Here is an 18,929-nt window from a genome sequence, read left to right as displayed (position 1 = left end):
TTTGGCCGATGAATTGTATATGCTTTAAATTGAATAGTAATCTATATAGCTCTACTGATAAATTGTTTGTTTGTAATTTGAAGTAGTTTGCATGATATGTATTATCAATTTCTGTATATCACAACTGGTTGAATTGTTTATGCCTTAAATTTAATTAAATTGTTTTGTATTATAATATAGCTCAACTTATGAATGATCGTTTGCGTTTGTAAATTTAATAATCTGATTGGCTATGTATTGTATACTTTTAGTAGAGCCATCGATGTTGGTCAGTCGACAGACTCGCTGGGCTGCTGATCCGGAGCTGCGTTCGGGCTTGGGTTGGACCCCCCTTTGGACTTTGGTTTCTTCGGAGGTTTTCCCAAGCCGTGGGACTGAAGCCGGATGGTCTATGGCGAGTCCTTGACATCAACCCCTTTGATTTGATTACCCCCTTTGATTTGATTACCTGGTTGGGTTTTTCCGAGGTTTCCCCCACCGAAAAGGCAAATGCCGGGTAATATTTTGGCGAATCCTCGGACCTCATCTCATCTCACTACATCTCGCCAAAATGTAAAAAAAAATGTAAAAAAATGTAAAAAAATGTAAAAAAAATTGTACAAAATTGTAAAAATTGTAGAAAATTACTAAATTGTAAAACTATAAAAATTTGTAAAAATTGTAATTGTAATATTGTAAAATGTTGACATGTTCCACATCTTAAAGCTTCATTGCTCATGTAAGATCTATGGAATAAAATAAATGAATGAATGAATGAATGAGTCGGTGAAATCCACTGAAACTGTTTCATACTGCGTCACCAGCCACATTGGGGTGGGGGAGGGGGGAAATCCACTATAAGGAGATTGCGTTAGGGCCATTTCCGGACATTTAGGACTCATTTGACTGAAACTTGTTGAGACCCACAGTTGATGTACCTGGCGAACAGGGTGTAGATCCAATAGTTTGTAGCCGGGAGCGTACTATACTGAAATCAAGAGTACTGGTGTCTGAATCACATGGTGTTGCCATGAGAGTCTCTATAACCAAAGAATGTCCACGAAGTGGGGTACTTTCCCCTCTCCTGTGGAGTCTGGCTGCGGATGTGCTCGTTTTGAAGCTCAAGATTTTACACTACAGAGTGTGCTGATGATTTTGTCTTATTTATAGATCAAAATTGCATATTGACCGTCTTTGACTTAATGCAGAAGCCGCAGAGAATGTGAAAAGATGTCAGTGAACTCAAGTATGGTATAAAGAAAATTGTTCTACTGATTTAAAAAAAAATTAAGGAACATAGCAACTTAAACTTTATAATAGAGTAATCCAGATGTCTTTCAGTGTCAAATGTCTTGGTTTCTGATTAAACGAGGAGTCGAGATGGAATATATATCTGGATTAAAGAAAAAAAAAAACATGAAAATGACTCTGATCCTCTAGGAATGCATTTAGCAATGAAAAGGAACAAGATAAAATGAGCAGGTAAAATTGTGGGAAGAATACAAAAAAATGAATATTTTTTCATTCATTCATTCATTCATTCATTCATTCATTCATTCATTCATTCATTCATTCATTCATTCATTCATTCATTCATTCACAGTGTCCTGCCCAAGGGCAGGTCTTCCACTGCAAACCCAGCGTTCTCCAGTCTTTCCTATTTTCTGCCTTCCTCTTTGTCTTCTCATATGATCCATATATCTTAATGTCGCCTATCACCTGACAGCCTATCTTTTTCTGCCACGAACTCTTCTCCCGTTCACTATTCCTTCTAGTGCAGCCTTCAGAAGGCAGTTTCTTCTCAACCAGTGACCCAGCCAATTCCTTTTCCTCTTTCTGATCAGTTTCACCATCATTCTTTCTTCATCCACTCTTTCCAACACAGCTTCGTTTCTTACTCTGTCCATTTCACAAGCTACATCCTTCTCCATATCAACATTTCAAATGCTTCTATTCACTTCTCTTCATTTCGTCGTAATGTCCATGTATCTGCCCCTTACAATGCACATTCCATACAAAGGACGTCACTAGTCTCTTCCTTAGTTCTTTCTCCAGAGGTCCGCAGAAGATGCTCCTTTTTGTATTAAAAGCTTCCTTTGTCATTGATATTCTCCTTTTGACTTCTTGACAGCAGCTCATGTTACTGCTTATAAGCAGTACACCTCAAGTATTTGAAGCTGTCCATTTGCTCTACTGTCTCATTTCGAATTCGCAAGTTTACCTTCTTTACTTTTCTTCCTATGACCATGGTCTTCGTCTTGTTGGCATTTATCTTCATTCCACACTGCTCACAGCTGTCATTTAGCTCCAGTTCTCTCTTCTCTTTACTGAGAGCACAGGAGTGATTGATAAGTAGTTAGGAGACAGCGTATTAGCTCAGAAATGGACGAAATGGACGCATTGCTGGAAGCTAACTTGACCTATTCCTTTCAGACTAATCTGACTAAAACCTCCATGGTTATGATCTCAAGAAGAACCTTTCATCTACATTAGCGCTAAAACATGGCTTTGAACCTACTCCTTTCAGTACAATCTGACCTGAAACCTCTGACAATATGATCTAAAGAAGAACCTTTTATCTTCTTCAAGAGAGGATGATAGTGAATCAAATCAAAATCCAGAGCATTAGCCAACTGCAACTTCAATACAGTTGAATCTTTTCTATTTTGGAATTTTTCAATTATTAACTCTTGCTGTAATCCAACAACAGCACTGTAAAATCTTTTAAAACTTCGAAGGAGATTAATTAAATAATGGATCATTTCAAGGGTAATATTGGATTTAAACTATAAATAGAGATAGCTTTTATTCTAAAGATTAGATTTTCCATTTGAAATTGTAGTGACTTCAAGCCTAAGACAAAGTGGACTAACATAAATTCTGTTGCGATTCTACTCATAATTAATCCATAAAATCTAGATTTGTTTCCTCCTCTTTAACTCTGATTATACTTTGCAGCTTACTGATAAATAATAACTTGTCATACGTCTTGTATTCAGGCTTAGAAATAATACACATTCTGGGAAGGAAATTCATTTTAATGACATGCCCATCTTAAAATTCACAGTTACAGGTTCAATTACATTAAAAGCATTATATTTATTGTGATTTTTGAACTTATTTTCAAACTTGAGATATAGGCGATCGTGATTTTACGTTTCTATTTGACAAACCAATTTTTGTAATGTGTTATTAACACAGCAGAACAGTCATCCTTATGTCATACATTGAAACTTTAACATAAACAAAAAGCGAGGTATGCTTATAGTCTTATTCTACATAAAAGCAACGAACATATAATACAGGCAAATATATCGTACTTTCTGTGTGCAGGACAGCCACAAGTCCCATTTAAACTAATATTATACCCTTCTTTCCACTCATCTATAGACAATTTCGAATAGTGCTCTCATGATATCGCCTTTACTTTGGTCTTATTTCATTGTGAACTTTTCGTCTTTCGGCAATTTCAACATATGATACTGATTATTACACATTTACTTTGTCATACTACTTTTGGCCAATGAAACGGTACGAAAGAACGTCTTTCAACCAAACCAATCATGGCTGCTTATCGCACAGTTTTATCACTTCCCTAGTATTTGTTTATTTTTATCACTTCCCTAATATTTGTTTGTTTTTATCATTTCCCTAGCATTTGTTTCTTTGTTTGCCAACATTTCAAACTGCGAATTCTTCACGGTAACTATTAAACATACTTTGCATTGATAGTAGACTGAAAATGGCGGCTCCGCTCAAACGTTTTGGTGACGGGAACATTAATGAAATAGAATTTTAGTAAGTCAATTAATATCTATTTTATTATATTAGAGTACTTTGTTTCTTCTAATCTTTATACTTTCCTATGTTTTTATCACTTCCATAGCATTTGTTTCTTTGTTTACCAAAATTTCAAACTGAAAATTCTTTACGGTATTATAAAACATACTTTGCGATCGTCATTCGTTTACCGCATAGACAATCAACTGAAAATGGCGCCTCTGTTCAAACGTTTTGGTGAAGCAAACATTAGTGAAATAGAATTTTAGTAAGTCAATTAATACCTATTTTATTGTATTAGATTACTTTATTTCTTCTAATCTGCATATACTTCCTTCTAATCTTGTAATAGTCAATTAAACCCCACTCAAGTTTTGATTTTCTCTAGGTAAATCAAAACCTCTAGTGAGATTACTGTTGAAAAAAACTTGAATCGAGGTTATAAATTCTGTCGTCCACAACGGTAAAATACAACAAATTAGTTTAGGAGCAGGATTCAAACAATTGACTGTAACATTATATGCAATATCAAAATTTCTCCTTATGCATTCTACAGCTTGATGCATTAATAAAACCACTTCAGTATTTTCACATAGATTGTGGAGAACAGTGTACTGTAAACTGGAGTGAACTTGACCACAAAAAAAAAAGTTTTGAAACATGATTCCAGATGCATTGAATATATTTTTGAAGTTCATTATTTTTTCTTCATTTCTTACGTACTTTTTTATAATTCTTAGTCACAAATAGGAGTGATATCATGATTTAATTCTTTCTTTTTTTGTGTCCACGTTTACCCCAGTTTACGGTAATTTCATCCTTTCTAGTCTCTAGACGGTTTTTGTGGCCATTCTGTATACCAGAAAAATTTAATTTGAATTAAAATGTAGGCATGGTCATTCCTAGAACTATTATGGTTGGTTTCCATAACTTGATATCAACAAGGCAATATTAAAGCTTTCTCTGTATTGAGATTCTAACACAGAGGTAAATATCTTAAGTCATAGCTAACACACTCAAACACACATCACACAAACATACTTGAACATTTTTACAGGCTTCGTTCAGAGCCTTATAGTCTTAGGAGTCTTTGTACCACTTAAATAACTGTGTCAACCTCTGAAACTATGTAAATAACATAAGCCCTTTTCTACGCTAGATCATTCTTAAAGAAGAAAGGCTCGGATAAATGTAACTCATCTGGCAACTGTAATATGTAATGTTTTGTAAGTGAATGGTTTGGGCATTTATTCTATCTTCGTTTCAGTTTTAGTAAATGTAAGATATAAATTAATTGGTAATGATACGAAAATGTGAATTGACAGGAGTGAAGTGCTCGATTTATTAAACGTTTGCTTATTTCGAAAGAAAGAACGTCATGAGATGATATGAATGTATTATTAAATCGAAATAAGCCTACTCGTATATGTTGTAACAGTAAATATACACAATTTTAATTTCAATCTCTGCTTTACATATTGCTAGATATTCGCAATGTTCATTCCTAACAGACCATCATCGTTAACAGTGCATTACATGTCACAATAAAAAGACTCTCTAAAAATGACATTTTTGGTATCTTTCTTTCAATTAATACTGTGATCATTGGTAACATTTCGTTTGAGCGAATTTCTGTAAACCGAATCTGATGAGTATCAAAATTCTCCGAAGCCTTCCTTGCAGAAAGTGATTTTTTGTAAGTGCTTCAGGTATTTATTAAAATGAAGAGGAACAGGCACCCACAAACACATTGGTAACAATGAAACGTTAATGTTCACTGAAAACGAAATCTGTGGGTTTGTGGGCTCATGTCTCAGAGTCGGCATGACGAATTATGTTTAAAACAATCGTCTTTGTCGAGTTTTCTGATGATTATGATGATCGTTTTCAAGTTTTTCCATTGAATGAACTTGATAAAACAACATTAGTCCCACTACAACCGGATCTTGAACTACGTCGGCTTAGGCGTTGCGAAGCCAGACTTCAATAGGGACCTTCAAGAAAGCGGCATTGAGGAACTCCCTGAAGTATCGGGCAATTGTTTGCGATGCTGCGGGTTTCATCTCCTTGATGATCTCGTCTGCGTTCTGGTTCAGAAACTGGTTCATCGCATCTCCTGCAACAATTGTCATGTGAAATTAAATGTACTGAATCTCAAATGATAGAATATAGATCACAGATACAGAACACCCGAGTGCGATTCCCTACAGCAGTGGTCGGCATTTTAACCTTCAGCCGTTCTCCAGTGATCGCAGAAAACCTACCTAGCTCATTCACCTCATATGCTAGACCTGCGGTGCAGGTGATCTAGAGGGTGGGGATTGGGAAGTCGCGTTCTACGAGTACTAAATGTACTAAATTTGCCGACCGCTGCCCTAAAAGAAAACGTAGAAATTTAACTCCTTTCCATTTGAAATGGGAAGATATTTCTTGTTTTATGCTTTTCGAGAATTGTATCGGGAACATTGCACCATGCTACCAACTTCAGTAGGAAGTCTTGCTACTTGTCAATGTCTGTAGTTGGTAAACGCGGCATCAGAAGAGAGAAAATGCCGCGTTCTTGAAGATGATAATTGTAGTTATGATTTTACATCATTAGAATATTTCACATTTGTCGGTCTTAAGGCAGTTGTTTTGTTGTTTAGTCAACTGTCCGAAGGCAGGTCTGGACCTTACATAAGTGACACCAATTAGATATTACTCATGAAGTAACTAAGCCAGGAGGTCATGGGGTAGGGTGGCTAGTTCTTTTCCTTCTCTATTGCATACATCGCTGACTAGTAATATATTAAACTAGTGAGGCTTCAGATGTATACAAATATTGTTGTTCCTCTGACACATATCGTCAAATGAGATATACTGATTGATAATAGATGTACAGGATAGGTACAAAGTCTATATAGTTACCCCCTATAAATACCTCAAATATACACACTATTTATGTAATACATCCATTTTACACTGTGTCCTAAGAGTCCAAAGATTCAGCATGTTCCCCTTCATTCTCTTAACAAAAAATAATGCATCGCCAGGTCCGGTGTTGTTATTTGTCTCAGCATTGCTGGTGTAATCTGTTGGAAAGCGCATCTCCTGACGCCCTACAATAAATTCATCAATGGCGTCGTACAGTACCTGTGCAACAGTGCTCTTGATGAAACCCTACAGCGCATTGTCACAGGTTCTGAGGTCAGGACTGCGAGATGGCTAGTCGAGAGAAGCTGGTAGTTGGATGACCCACAGCCAATCAAGAATGATGGGAGTCATACTGACCTTTTGGATGCTTAGGTACACAAAGTTGGTGTAAAGTGGATGTATATCTACATTATGACCGGAATTGCATAAATAGTGTGTATATTTGAGGTATTTGTACGGGGACTTTGTGCCAAGCCTGTACATTAGGGTGGAGTGAATCTATACAGGATGTTTAAAAAATACGGGACATAATTTCAGGTATGTATTTCCCACATGTAGACTCTATATTGGGGTTGCAGTATACAGTATTTTTGAGGGTATCCAAAGGGACGAAATACATAATATTTTACATAAAATATGACAAAAATTACATTTCAGCCTATTTATTTTTTTTAGTTAGAATTTATTCTTGTTTTCCTGTTAATTTCTTTCTGAGTGGTGACTAAATCAATAGGTCCAATTATCAACCTTCTTTATGTTCTTTGCTCTAGTAAAACATTCTTTCTTGTTTTGAAACACGGCGGTCTTTATCACAATTAGGCCTACAGTATTAAATTGTTTGCATTTGAAACTGCATATAGCACATAGTTTGTTTGTTTCTTCATTGAATTTTGCAATGTTGTCATTTTAGTTGTCGTCACTATGTCGTTTCTTACAAGGCTTCATTAAGTTTGTGTATTGATCATGGTAAGCACGAATCAGTTTAATATTCTTGTATGACTGACTTTCGGAATTTATGCCATTACCTGGATTTCCTTCATTTTGATAGTAACTCTTTCTGAAATCTCTCCAACAGTAGATTTTTTGTATTTGAAGTCAGATTTTAATTCACTTTTGACCCATAGATAATATTTCATTACGTCATGATAGGTAATTATGGTGGGTTCAGCCCCTCTGGCAATGCGAATACAAAGTAGAAGGTCAGATTTCTTGTATTAATTAGAGATATTCTGATTTAAATACTATGCAACATAAGAAGAATGAATTTCCATTAATTTTATTACATTAATTATAGCCTATCATACCTAAGAGTTTTGTGGTTATTCCCAATTTTCTTATAAATTGAGAATTTTGTGACACTTCAAGATGAAACAACAGGGGACCAAAAATATGCCTAGTCTTTTAACATGTATTTTTTAACATGTTCCTGGTATCCTGTTCATATTAAATCACTGGAGAATGTTCTCTCGCTAAAAAATCTGAACCTCAAAATTTTGTGAAAATTTCAAAATATGATGCTCTTGGGGCACCTCTAAATATTAATCTAGAGAAAATATATTTTGCATTGTTCTTTATGATATCACCCCACAACTTTTCCCTGGTATTACATTTTGATTCCAGAAACTTCATATTTTCACTCCACCCTACTGTACGTATCAGCCAGAATCTCAATCAGAGATATTAGAGCAGTACGTATAGTAATAATAAAATTATTATTATTATTATTATTATTATTATTATTATTATTATTATTATTGCATCTCTGTGTATTGTAGTTATATTTTACAGAGAGTATGTTAGTTAAAATCCTGTGAAAACAATATACTTAACTCACTATTATTATGGTAAAATTAGGACTACGTTAGCCATTTATGAGATAGAGCAAGAAGTGGATAAAGTTTACAGATTAATTTATATTTAGCATCTGTGTATATTATGGGTACTTAATTTATTTCTGTTGAAAGTGTTTGTTGTCATAAGATTCGTGCGAGTTGACATTTGGAACGCGACTGTGGCGAATTTCGCCAGCCGTTTGTTACGTAGAGAAGTTGTTGGGTATTGATTCGCGTCGCAATTCCGTTGGTAACGTAATGTTCAGAGAATTCCGTAACCTTTTCCATATCTACAACGCGGTAGTGTAACTTTCTACTTGCAAAGTTCACCTTTCTCCTTCGTGGGCTCACGCAAGTGAGCAACCGGATTGATAACGCTGAAGTTGTGGTCCATGGTATGCCACTGCGGAGCGAGACGAAAAGCGCTATATAGCGGTCTGTCTGTTACGAGTTATGTTACGTCTAACGATTACACTAAACCACACGCATTCACTCTGTTTATCCCCACCCGAAAATGAGAAATTTTAAGTGGTACAATCGTGGCTTAGGCACTTGACGGTTTCTCACACCTAACAGTATGTGCTTAAGTGTTGAAGTCATGTTGCTGCTTCCACGAAATACACGCAATCCGTTATTAAGATACAACTTTCATCATCTGTTATAGTCTCATGAAATTACCAAGCTGGAATCTTAATACTTTCCACTTTAAGTGTTTATAAATTTGATAGGTATGTGACTGATATGTCAATCTTATTATATACATGGTGATTCAGGAGAAATAGTAAATATTTTAGAGTGTAGTAATATGGACTATTCTGAGTAAAAGTTTAATGTAAATATGTGCATAATTTTTCATGGATGTAGAGATACAGCTGTTTGAATGTTACGCATAGCAAGCCTTAAAAATGGTATGCAGGAACGACAAATTACTATGTACAAAAAATAGTACGTGTCACTCTCCTGAGATCGTTTGAGGGCAGCACTGTTAATGATTGTAGATAGAGACGTCTTTGCATTTCTCTTGGCTACAGCGATGGAAATGTTCTTGCAGCATGACGGAGCCTATGTATATTTTAGTTGTCAGATAGCGTATCATGTAAAGCTCACATTTCCCGAACGATGGTCACATGCATTGGCCACCAAGGTTCCCAGACTTTACATCTGTCGATTTTTTCTGTGGGGGTGGATGAAAGGCGAAGTGTAAAAACAAAATAAAATAACATAAAAGACTAATTAGTCGCTCGAATTATGAATTATGAAAGAACAAGACAATCTCAGAATATCAACACTCACAGTTGAGTGGAAAAGTGCATTAAACTCTTAAAATATATTGATATCATGTAAATAAGTAATAAATTTAATCCTCAAGTCATTTGTCTTTCCTTCTTGCCCCTTGTAATACTTGTTATGAACTTTTTTACTCAGAACAGTCAATACTACTATATTTATTAATTTATTCATTCATAGTTTTCTGCCCAAGTGTAGATCTTTCACTGCAAACCCACTACCATTTCCCAAAATACAATTTCTCCTGAATCACACTTTTGGTATGGTATGTTAAAGATTAATGGCTATTTGAGAAGGAAAGCGCATTCTACCAACTCTCACGGATCCGAGAGGCGAACACGTATTCAGAAAGCAATTTGTAGGCTACAATCAACACAAAGGAGTAGGAGCGGATGCATTTAGCAAGGAGAACAGATAGGAGATAGTCAACAAAAATTCTTCACTTGATTCCAAGGTATTTCAAGAGATCAAGAAAGAACACATATTAGATGGGTAGATGAAAGTAAAGCTGTTGCCGGAGTCCAATGGGAAAATAACGCTTCAAATAAGAAAACTTGAAAGAAACTGAGAGAAATATTCATCCTGCATTTGACTGACTATTGTTGTTGATGATGATGATGATGATGATGATGATAATGATGATGATACCCAACACATACTGATTACACCTTATTCGTTCCCTTTCGCCATAAACCTCTGTTCCGTATATCTTCTATGGATAGGTTTTGGGATCACAGCATGCTTAGTTGCTTTGCTTCATTACATGTTCTTCGTTGACGTTTTACTTCTAGTCATTACTGATGTCCACTCTTATACTCCTTTTAGCAACCTATTATCTGGTATCCTTAGTTGGTGATCGTACCATTTCAAACTACATTTCTTTCTTATATTTATAACAGTTTCGCTACGTCCAGGATTCCTCTGACGCTTTCATTAGTTTGTGTTTCTAGCCGTGATATTTTTGCTTCTCTTCAGAGATACTGCATCTTCTCTGTTAGTGGTCCCTTTTTATCTTTCTTCTACAATATAACAGAATAGTTTGGCTTGTCAATCATCTTTTTTATGTTCCACATATATGATTGTTAAATCAAATTGACCTGAGACAATCCATAGCTTTCCTACTTTATCCAGTTTTATAATTTATGTCTTCTTCGCCAGTGCATTTTTGTATTTGAAGAATTTTGTATAGAATACCTCTATCCAAGTGCTCTGTTTTAGTTAAGTTTATTTTTAGTTCTGCATACTCATAGCAATTTTATTATTATTATTATTATTATTATTATTATTATTATTATTATTATTAACATGATTATTACTATTATTTTAAAGCTATGGAAGCTCTTCGCTTGCAAAATTGATAATAGACTGCCATCATGTTTTCTTACGATCACATTAAAATTGGTGTTTTTGGAAAGTGATACTGTAAGTAAATAAGTTAGTAAATATGGAAATAAGCAATACTAAACAATTACATAAGTACATTAATAAAGTTAGAATTTATAAAACAGTTATGTTACCGGCTGTTCTATATGGTTATGAAACTTGAATACTCACTTTGAGAGATGAACAGAGATTAAGGGTGTTTGAGAATAAGATTCTTAGGAAAATATTTGGGGCTAAGAGGGATAAAGTTACAGGAGAATGGAGAAAGTTTCACAACGCAGACCTGCATGCATTGTATTCTTCACCTGACATAATTAGAAACATTAAATCCAGATGTTTGAGATGGGTAGGGCATGTAGCACGTATAGGCGAATCCAGAAATGATTAAAGAGCGTTAGTTGTGAGGGCGGAGATAATAAGACCTTTGGGAAGGCCGAGACGTAGATGGGAGGATAATATTAAAGCGGATTTGAGGGAGGTGGGATATGATGGTAGGGACTGGATTAATCTTGCTCAGGATATGGACTGATGGCGGGCTTATGTGAGGGCGGCAATGAACCTCCGGGTTCCTTAAAAGCTATAAGTAAATAAGTAAGTAATCAAGTAACTTAATAAGGAGATAGTAACTATGCAATTCACTGAATATATATCCCATGTTGTAAGTCGGTATAACAGGAGCTAAAACTATCAAAAGAAAGAAAGCATTAAACCCATTACGACACTATAGGTAAATTGACTTACACAATTGAATTCATATGAGTGAATGATGAACAGTCAAGTACCCGCCATTAATTAATTTTCTTTTTTCCATTAAGGTGCCCTTACCTAGAACATTGCCATCGTTGAGGTAGTCTTTAATTCTGAAGCGCGACTTGCCAAGGTTGAAATCCACGAGCAGCTTGTCGGTCCTCATGTATCGCTTGCCATCTTCCAGTGTAATTTCCTTACCCAGGATCTTACCTACGGCCGCGATATCGTCTGTAATAAATGCGTATGTTAGTAAAATATATCAGTCGAGATTGATATTCTTTCAAAGAGAGTGGTTGTGTATTCGCTGTCTTGAAATTATCTCAGTCGGTAAAGCGAAGTGTAGGCCATTCGTTATCTCGTGAAACCAAATGCTTGTTTACGCTGTAGCTCATAGTAAGAAGCTTATGGTGGGGGTAAGCGAGCTACCTACCTAGTGTAAGTGGAAGTGTAGCGAGGGAGGAAACTTCCCAGTCTACTTCTTCTTTCCCCTTACGCACAGGTTGGTTTCACGAGATACCGAATGGTCTATAAGACTTTGAATTTAATTCAGAATTAATAATATCACAGTGCACAAGTTTATTCAATAAAATATTATGATGAACGCAATCAAAAGCCTTACTAAGATTGCACATAATGGCAGAAGTCACTAGGCCTATGTCAAAATTTGATACAATTGCAGAAACTAAAACCAAAATAGCATCACAAGTTGATAATCTATATCTAAAACTATATTGTTTAGAAAATAAGAAAATAATGTTCAAAACATTGTAGAATTGAGTTTTAAAACACATTTAAAAAATCTTCGAAAAAATGGATACTCTAAAAATAAAAAACCGGCTGGGAGGATCGTAGTGCTAATCATACGTTATACGTTCACCTCTGCGGAAGCATGTTATGGTGAGGACAGAAGTCTATTATAAGCTAAATTATAAGGTTGTTTTGCATGCTAAAGAATAATGAACATTACACAGTAATAAAATCACAGAAGTGTCAGTTAACATGGATATGGATATGCAAATAAGTCATTTGCAAGGTAGGTTATAATATTATTGTTTATTTATTTATTTAATCTGACAGGATTAAGGTCATAAGGCCTTCTCTTCCATCCTACCAGATAGCACATATAAATACAAAAAAGGAATGCAAACACTGATGAAAATAATACAAATTAAATTAAAGCCCTATAGAGGGTCAACAGGGTCAAAAGAACACTATAGAGTCTCATCGAGCTAACACAAAAAAAAAAAAGAAAAAAAAAGAGATAATAATGATGATAGTGATAACTGATAATAATAATAATAATAATAATAATAATAATAATAATAATAATAATAATAGTAAATACATTACATATTAATTGCCAATTTTACAACAGCATAGGTACAATATTTACTATATGTCATGGGTTAAGCCGAAGTTGCGCAACCTGACAGGTGTTCAACAAGCAATTCCATGAACTAGAATGTGATTTTTAAATTTAAATTTGAATTTTGATATTGTCCGACAATCTCTGACATGGTCAGGGAGAGTATTCCAGAAACGTGGAATCGATATGCTGAAAGATGATGAGTAGAAGGATGTTCTGTGCAGAGGAATAGAGAGAAGGTACATGTTCCGGGTTCGAGGTAGTGAAAGGTAAACAAAACGAGATGCTAGGTAAGAGGGTGTGGAGGTGTGGATGATTTTAAATAGTAATAAGAGGGAGTTGAAGAATCTTCTTTCTTTAAGTGGATTCCAAGACAACAATTCTAGTGACGGTGTTACATGATCGAATTTTCTAATGTTACAAATGAAACGAACGCAGATATTGTGAACACGCTGTAGTCTATGGGCAAGATCAGTATTTAGATTCGTGAATAGAGAATCGCAATAATCTAAGTGGGGAATCACTAAAGTTTGGATGTTTTAAGGCTGAGAGGTAAAACGTTGGTTAAGTGTCTCAGGGAATGAATTAAGGAAAAAGTTTTCTTACATATGTAGGTCACTTGACTTTGAAAATTTAAATTTGATTCTAAATATACTCCTAAATTTTTTACTCTCTTACTATATGTAATTGTGGTATTATTCACTTTTGTATTTGATACAGTGGCTAGATCTATTTTGTTTAATGCTCGTTGGTGGCCCATTATTATGTCTTGTAATTTGTCTGGATTTATTCTGAGTTCAAATTTTTGCGCCCCTTGAGCTGCAGATGCTAGATATTCATTAATTCTGATCACAGAGTCATTGATTGTACAAGTTCGGGAATGAATGTATATCTCCCCCACTAAATTATAACAAGTGTTTCAGAAGTGATAGCCAAAGATAAAATTGCGAGATGACTTAAAACGGAGAACAAAAAATCTGTACAAAGTTATAAGCTAGTAATGGACAACATAAAAAGCACTATCTTGCAAACGGCTGATTCGAAGACTCATGTTGACTGAGACTTGTTTCTTTTATTTGTGTGTAATGATTATTATTACATTTTTAGCATCACTTTTGAAACATTATGTATAAAACAATAAACATACTGGTCTTGAAAAGGAAATATATGTAGGAACTTGTTAAATTTCAGAGGAAACCTATCATAATCATCATTAATCCCAAAAAAATTAGTATTCTCAAGAGAATTTCACGCACGTGGTATCGGATCCTTGGCCCTTGGAAATCACCGCTTTACTTATACAGTACATGCCTATATAATATGAGAAACGAAGAATCATTGTGAAAGAAAGGTGTAACTATAACAATAATGCAAATCAGGGAAAGAGTACGGTTGTCTATATCACTGGCGCTCTACTTACAGAAGGCTGCCCAGAACTCGCCCTTGCTTCGAACGGGGAACAGCAGAATGTTGCCTGACACTTCGTACTTCCCTGTGGCCTCGATGCGGGGAAGTGACAGTCCCATATCTATACGGTACCTCGAAACATCTGATCTGTAACACAACAGATCTTACTGTATATTCTAGGCTACTTAAAACTGCTATTTAATCAATGCAATGTGCATGTGAAACCTTGGAAATTAGATGATAGCAAACGGACATAGAGCAATAAAGAAGAGTGTTACATTTCGTGGTGTTCGTTACTTCGAGGTTTACCATGTCGTTCTGGAACAAGAACAAAGTTGTGTTACAGGAAACAATTATTGTATCATCATCATTGTCATCATTATCATTACCTAACATCGTAAAATTCATCACCACCATCATTTTCATCACTTTCTTCTGCATCATATTAACACTACAGTAAATAATATCAACATCATCATCATCACCATAACTGTTATCATTATTATCAACTCCAGTATTACCCAAAATACTTTTCGATCAGTAAAAAATTGCGAATCATTTCCTTATCTCCTGCTTGGGCGTCATGCTTAAGACTGATCAATGTGAATCCATTCTTAATTGTGCATTCATACAAATTGTAATTTCTGTCTATATTTTTATATCACGTGTTAAAGATGTTGAGTTATTTTATGTTTTGAAATGTATCCATATGTTCTCTTAGCAAGTACTGATCGGTACAAAGAATTTTAACATTTTCTAAAAGTGAATCTATACTAATAATAAATCTGTAGCCGAAATTTTTCTGGTAATTTTCGATTTTCCAAAAGTAATTAATTGGTCCTAACATATATAATAATTAACAACCCTGAAACCGAAAATCGCTTTTTTGAAATTTTTGTTTGTATGTCTGTCTGTCTGTCTGTCTGGATGTTTGTTACCTTTTCACGCGATAATGGCTGAACCGAGTTATGTGAAAATAAATTGGAATATAAATTAAGTTCGTTGTAACTTAGAATTTAGGCTATATGACATTCAAAATATTTTATTCAAAAGGGGAGTTATAAGGGGGCTTGAATTAAATAAATCGAAATATCTCCCTTATTATTAATTTTCATGAAAAATATTACATAACAAATGTTTCTTTAAAAATAATTTCCGATAAGTTTTATTCTATGCAACATTTTGATAGGACCGATATTTAATGAGATAAATGAGTTTCAAAATTACAATAACAACGCCATCTAAGGCGGTGTAATGAAATAAAAAACAAATGACTTCATCTATAAGGGGTCTTGGACAACAACAACCGAAAGCTATGAAACATAGCCTACAGAGAATGTTTCTGTGTTTGTATGAAGTAATATCGGAAGCTAAATTAACCGATTTGTATAATTAATTATTAATTCACCATTGGAAAGTATAGTTTCTCTAGATGGACATAATGCTATAATGTTATTACAGTAACTTCTGAGTGAATCGAGGACAGGTAAGATTAAAATAGCTTCTTATGCACAGAAAACTTGATAGGCTATTCTGTACATTCGTTTCCTGTATTTCCTAAAATAATTTTTATGACCAAATGAGTGATCTCTGGATCAAAATGATCGCATTTTAAGTTTTTTAATACAATTTAAATTAAGTAACATAATAAATTATATATCCTTCTATCAAACACGAATGTTCCCTGGATAAAATGTCCTATTTTAATTATGTAATTACTTTATATTTATTTCTAACGGGTGCAGCGGAGCGCACGGGTTCGGCTAGTTCTGAATAAAAATATAACACCCAATTGAAATTAACTAATTTTAATATTCTGATAATGTTACGAGTACTTCGTACTTGTCATACAGAGTGTCCACATGAAACCTGTACAAATTCAGATGTAAATAAATTATTGAGACATGATATCTGGATGCGGTTTTCTGCATGTTAATCGGAAACTATCAAATTTTTTATGGAAATTTCGTTGATTTGCTGAAATACGTTTTATGGTTGCAGGTGTGAATTTTGGTGAAATCTGAAATCTGACAGTGCTGGCTATATTTGACGTCAAGGAAGGATTCCTTCTGCGACAAATGCACCTTGCCCACATTCAATGTCCTCACACTTGTCTTGTCCTTTGCCGACCACTGCCCTTTTACCGCAGCATTCTCCCAGTCTCTGTATATTATAGGTGCCACACCCGGATTGTTGGCCGTGATGGCGTTTCTCTTCCTTATTGGGTCCGGACCTGTAATGATGCACCTATGTATCTGATCGTGTCTCTATAAATCAGTATACACATTGTGGCATCACCTGAGGTGTCTACATCTCTTTCACTGTCAGATTTCACCGAAATTCACACCTGCAACCAAAAAACTCATTGCAACAATCCAACAAAATTCCCATAAAAACTTGGACACTTTCTAATTAACATGCAGAAAACCGCATCCAGATATCATGTCTCAATAATTTGTTATTTACATCCGAATTTGTAAAGGTTTCATGTGGACACTATTAATTAATGGTTAGACTTAAAGAAATGCACTGTGAAAGAAGTGGGAATACCTATGTGATAAACATTATGTGGAGCATTATTAGAATGAGACATAAACAATGGATTAGCTGTGGTCTTAGAATCTGTTGCCTCGAAATTCCACGAAGGAAAAAGCCGAGTTCAAATCGCAGTGTGTTGAAAGTAAGAGTTTTTAGCGGTTAAATATTACTTTGGGGGTACATTTTTTTTTTACAATTAGAGTAATTGAAGAGTGTGATTCCAAAATTCGCTCAGTCTATTTGGTCATTTTTATGATTTATACATATAGTGGAATTCCACAAATAGACACAGCAATGGTCCGTGTGCGAGACGAGATACGAACGCTGTCTTTCTACGGAGTACTGCGGACATTGGTAAACATAAGGGCTGTACAATGTTTTTATGGCGTGCGGACCGAAACATAAATAATTAACGTACATAATTTTAAATAATATATTGTATATACAAAATATATAACAAAACAAATCCGTGATTAAGTATACTATATACGTGATACATCTGAAACATAAAACAAACTTCTAGAGGAAAAACTCTCTATATATCTCTACATACGGGCTTTCATTTCAAAACTTCCCACTCTAAATAACTAGTTAATTAATTGAATTCAATTTAAACCAAAAAAAAACACGTAAATTTAGATATCAAGGGGGAAGTCTTAAACAAGGCTTAATTGCATTTTAGATTTCACCTTCCATCCCCAGCCACTCCAACTTTGAAATTTCAAATGGCATCCCTATATTTTTATACTTGAATATGAAAGAGAATTCAATTATTTATACATCACATTCATTTGTTTTCGCATATTTTCTTTTCTATCGTCGCCTGGTAACCTGCATTTTTGTTATTGTTGATTAGAGCCGAAGAGAATAAAGATACAAAAATTTATTGAGCATTTCTTGTAATAGTTGTGTTTGTGTATTAAATTATTTTAAAATGGTGTATACCCTTTAAGAGAGAACATAAATCATCCCTATTGATTAAATTTAGGAAATACACAAAATAAGCTGTGTTTTCAACCTACAATCAACTGATAATAACAAAGCTTCATATAATCACTACAGAATGCCTCGTAATTAGATGAATTTTGTTTTATCCTATGCACTGTTCTGATCTAAATGTCAAATTCTTGAGGAATGGCTCTGATTGATTCACCGTTTTTAAACCGTTCTAATGTTTGTAACTTCTGCTTCAACATAAGTACACATTTTTTGTTCCCTGCCTTGCTGCCAACGTGTACGAGTATCTGCACAGTACTGCACTGGTTCAACTGGTTAGCCCTGTGCAGCGCGGGACAGGATGCGTTGACTTACCTTGTATCGTGAAGTATACGTGAGTGAGTGCTATTTGTGGAGTTCCACTGTATATGATTATGTTTGAGCCCTCTATAATTATGTGTTAAGCATGTTTTCTTCCAAAACAACGCGAATCCTCGTCTAAAAGGTTGTGTTATTGTACATGTCACTTGAAAACTCGCTGTATGTAGTTCGCCTGGACACAAAAACTAGCCCAGTCCTTTCATAAAAATAGACTGAACGCGTTTTGGGAGCACATTGTTCAATCTCACCATAAAATTGGGGATTTGACATGAATATAGAGAAAACAGAATATGTAGTAGTAAGAACTGGAAAATTGGACTTATGAGGAAGCAGCATGCGAATAGTGAAGAATTTAAATATTTTGGTGCCACTTTTGA

General features: G+C 34.8%; 1 protein-coding gene across 1 annotated transcript in view; it reads right to left on the bottom strand.

Annotated features, from left to right (window-relative positions):
• Positions 1-2,996: 2,996 nt before the first annotated feature.
• LOC138700004 (protein takeout-like) overlaps positions 2,997-18,929 on the bottom strand; it is a 55,512-nt gene continuing 39,579 nt past the window's right edge. The window contains exons 4-6 of the mRNA XM_069826272.1: positions 14,711-14,844; positions 12,000-12,152; positions 2,997-5,875 (exon numbers count right to left, since the gene is read on the bottom strand). Of these exons, the coding sequence (XP_069682373.1) occupies positions 5,721-5,875; positions 12,000-12,152; positions 14,711-14,844 (442 nt within the window). The 3' untranslated portion in view covers positions 2,997-5,720. The remainder of the gene's footprint in view (positions 5,876-11,999; positions 12,153-14,710; positions 14,845-18,929) is intronic.

The sequence above is a fragment of the Periplaneta americana genome, chromosome 5, assembly GCF_040183065.1.
Source record: "Periplaneta americana isolate PAMFEO1 chromosome 5, P.americana_PAMFEO1_priV1, whole genome shotgun sequence".
Taxonomy (NCBI): domain Eukaryota; kingdom Metazoa; phylum Arthropoda; class Insecta; order Blattodea; family Blattidae; genus Periplaneta; species Periplaneta americana.
The sequence above is the reverse complement of the archived record's forward strand: the minus strand, read 5'-3'. Positions and strand labels throughout refer to the sequence as shown.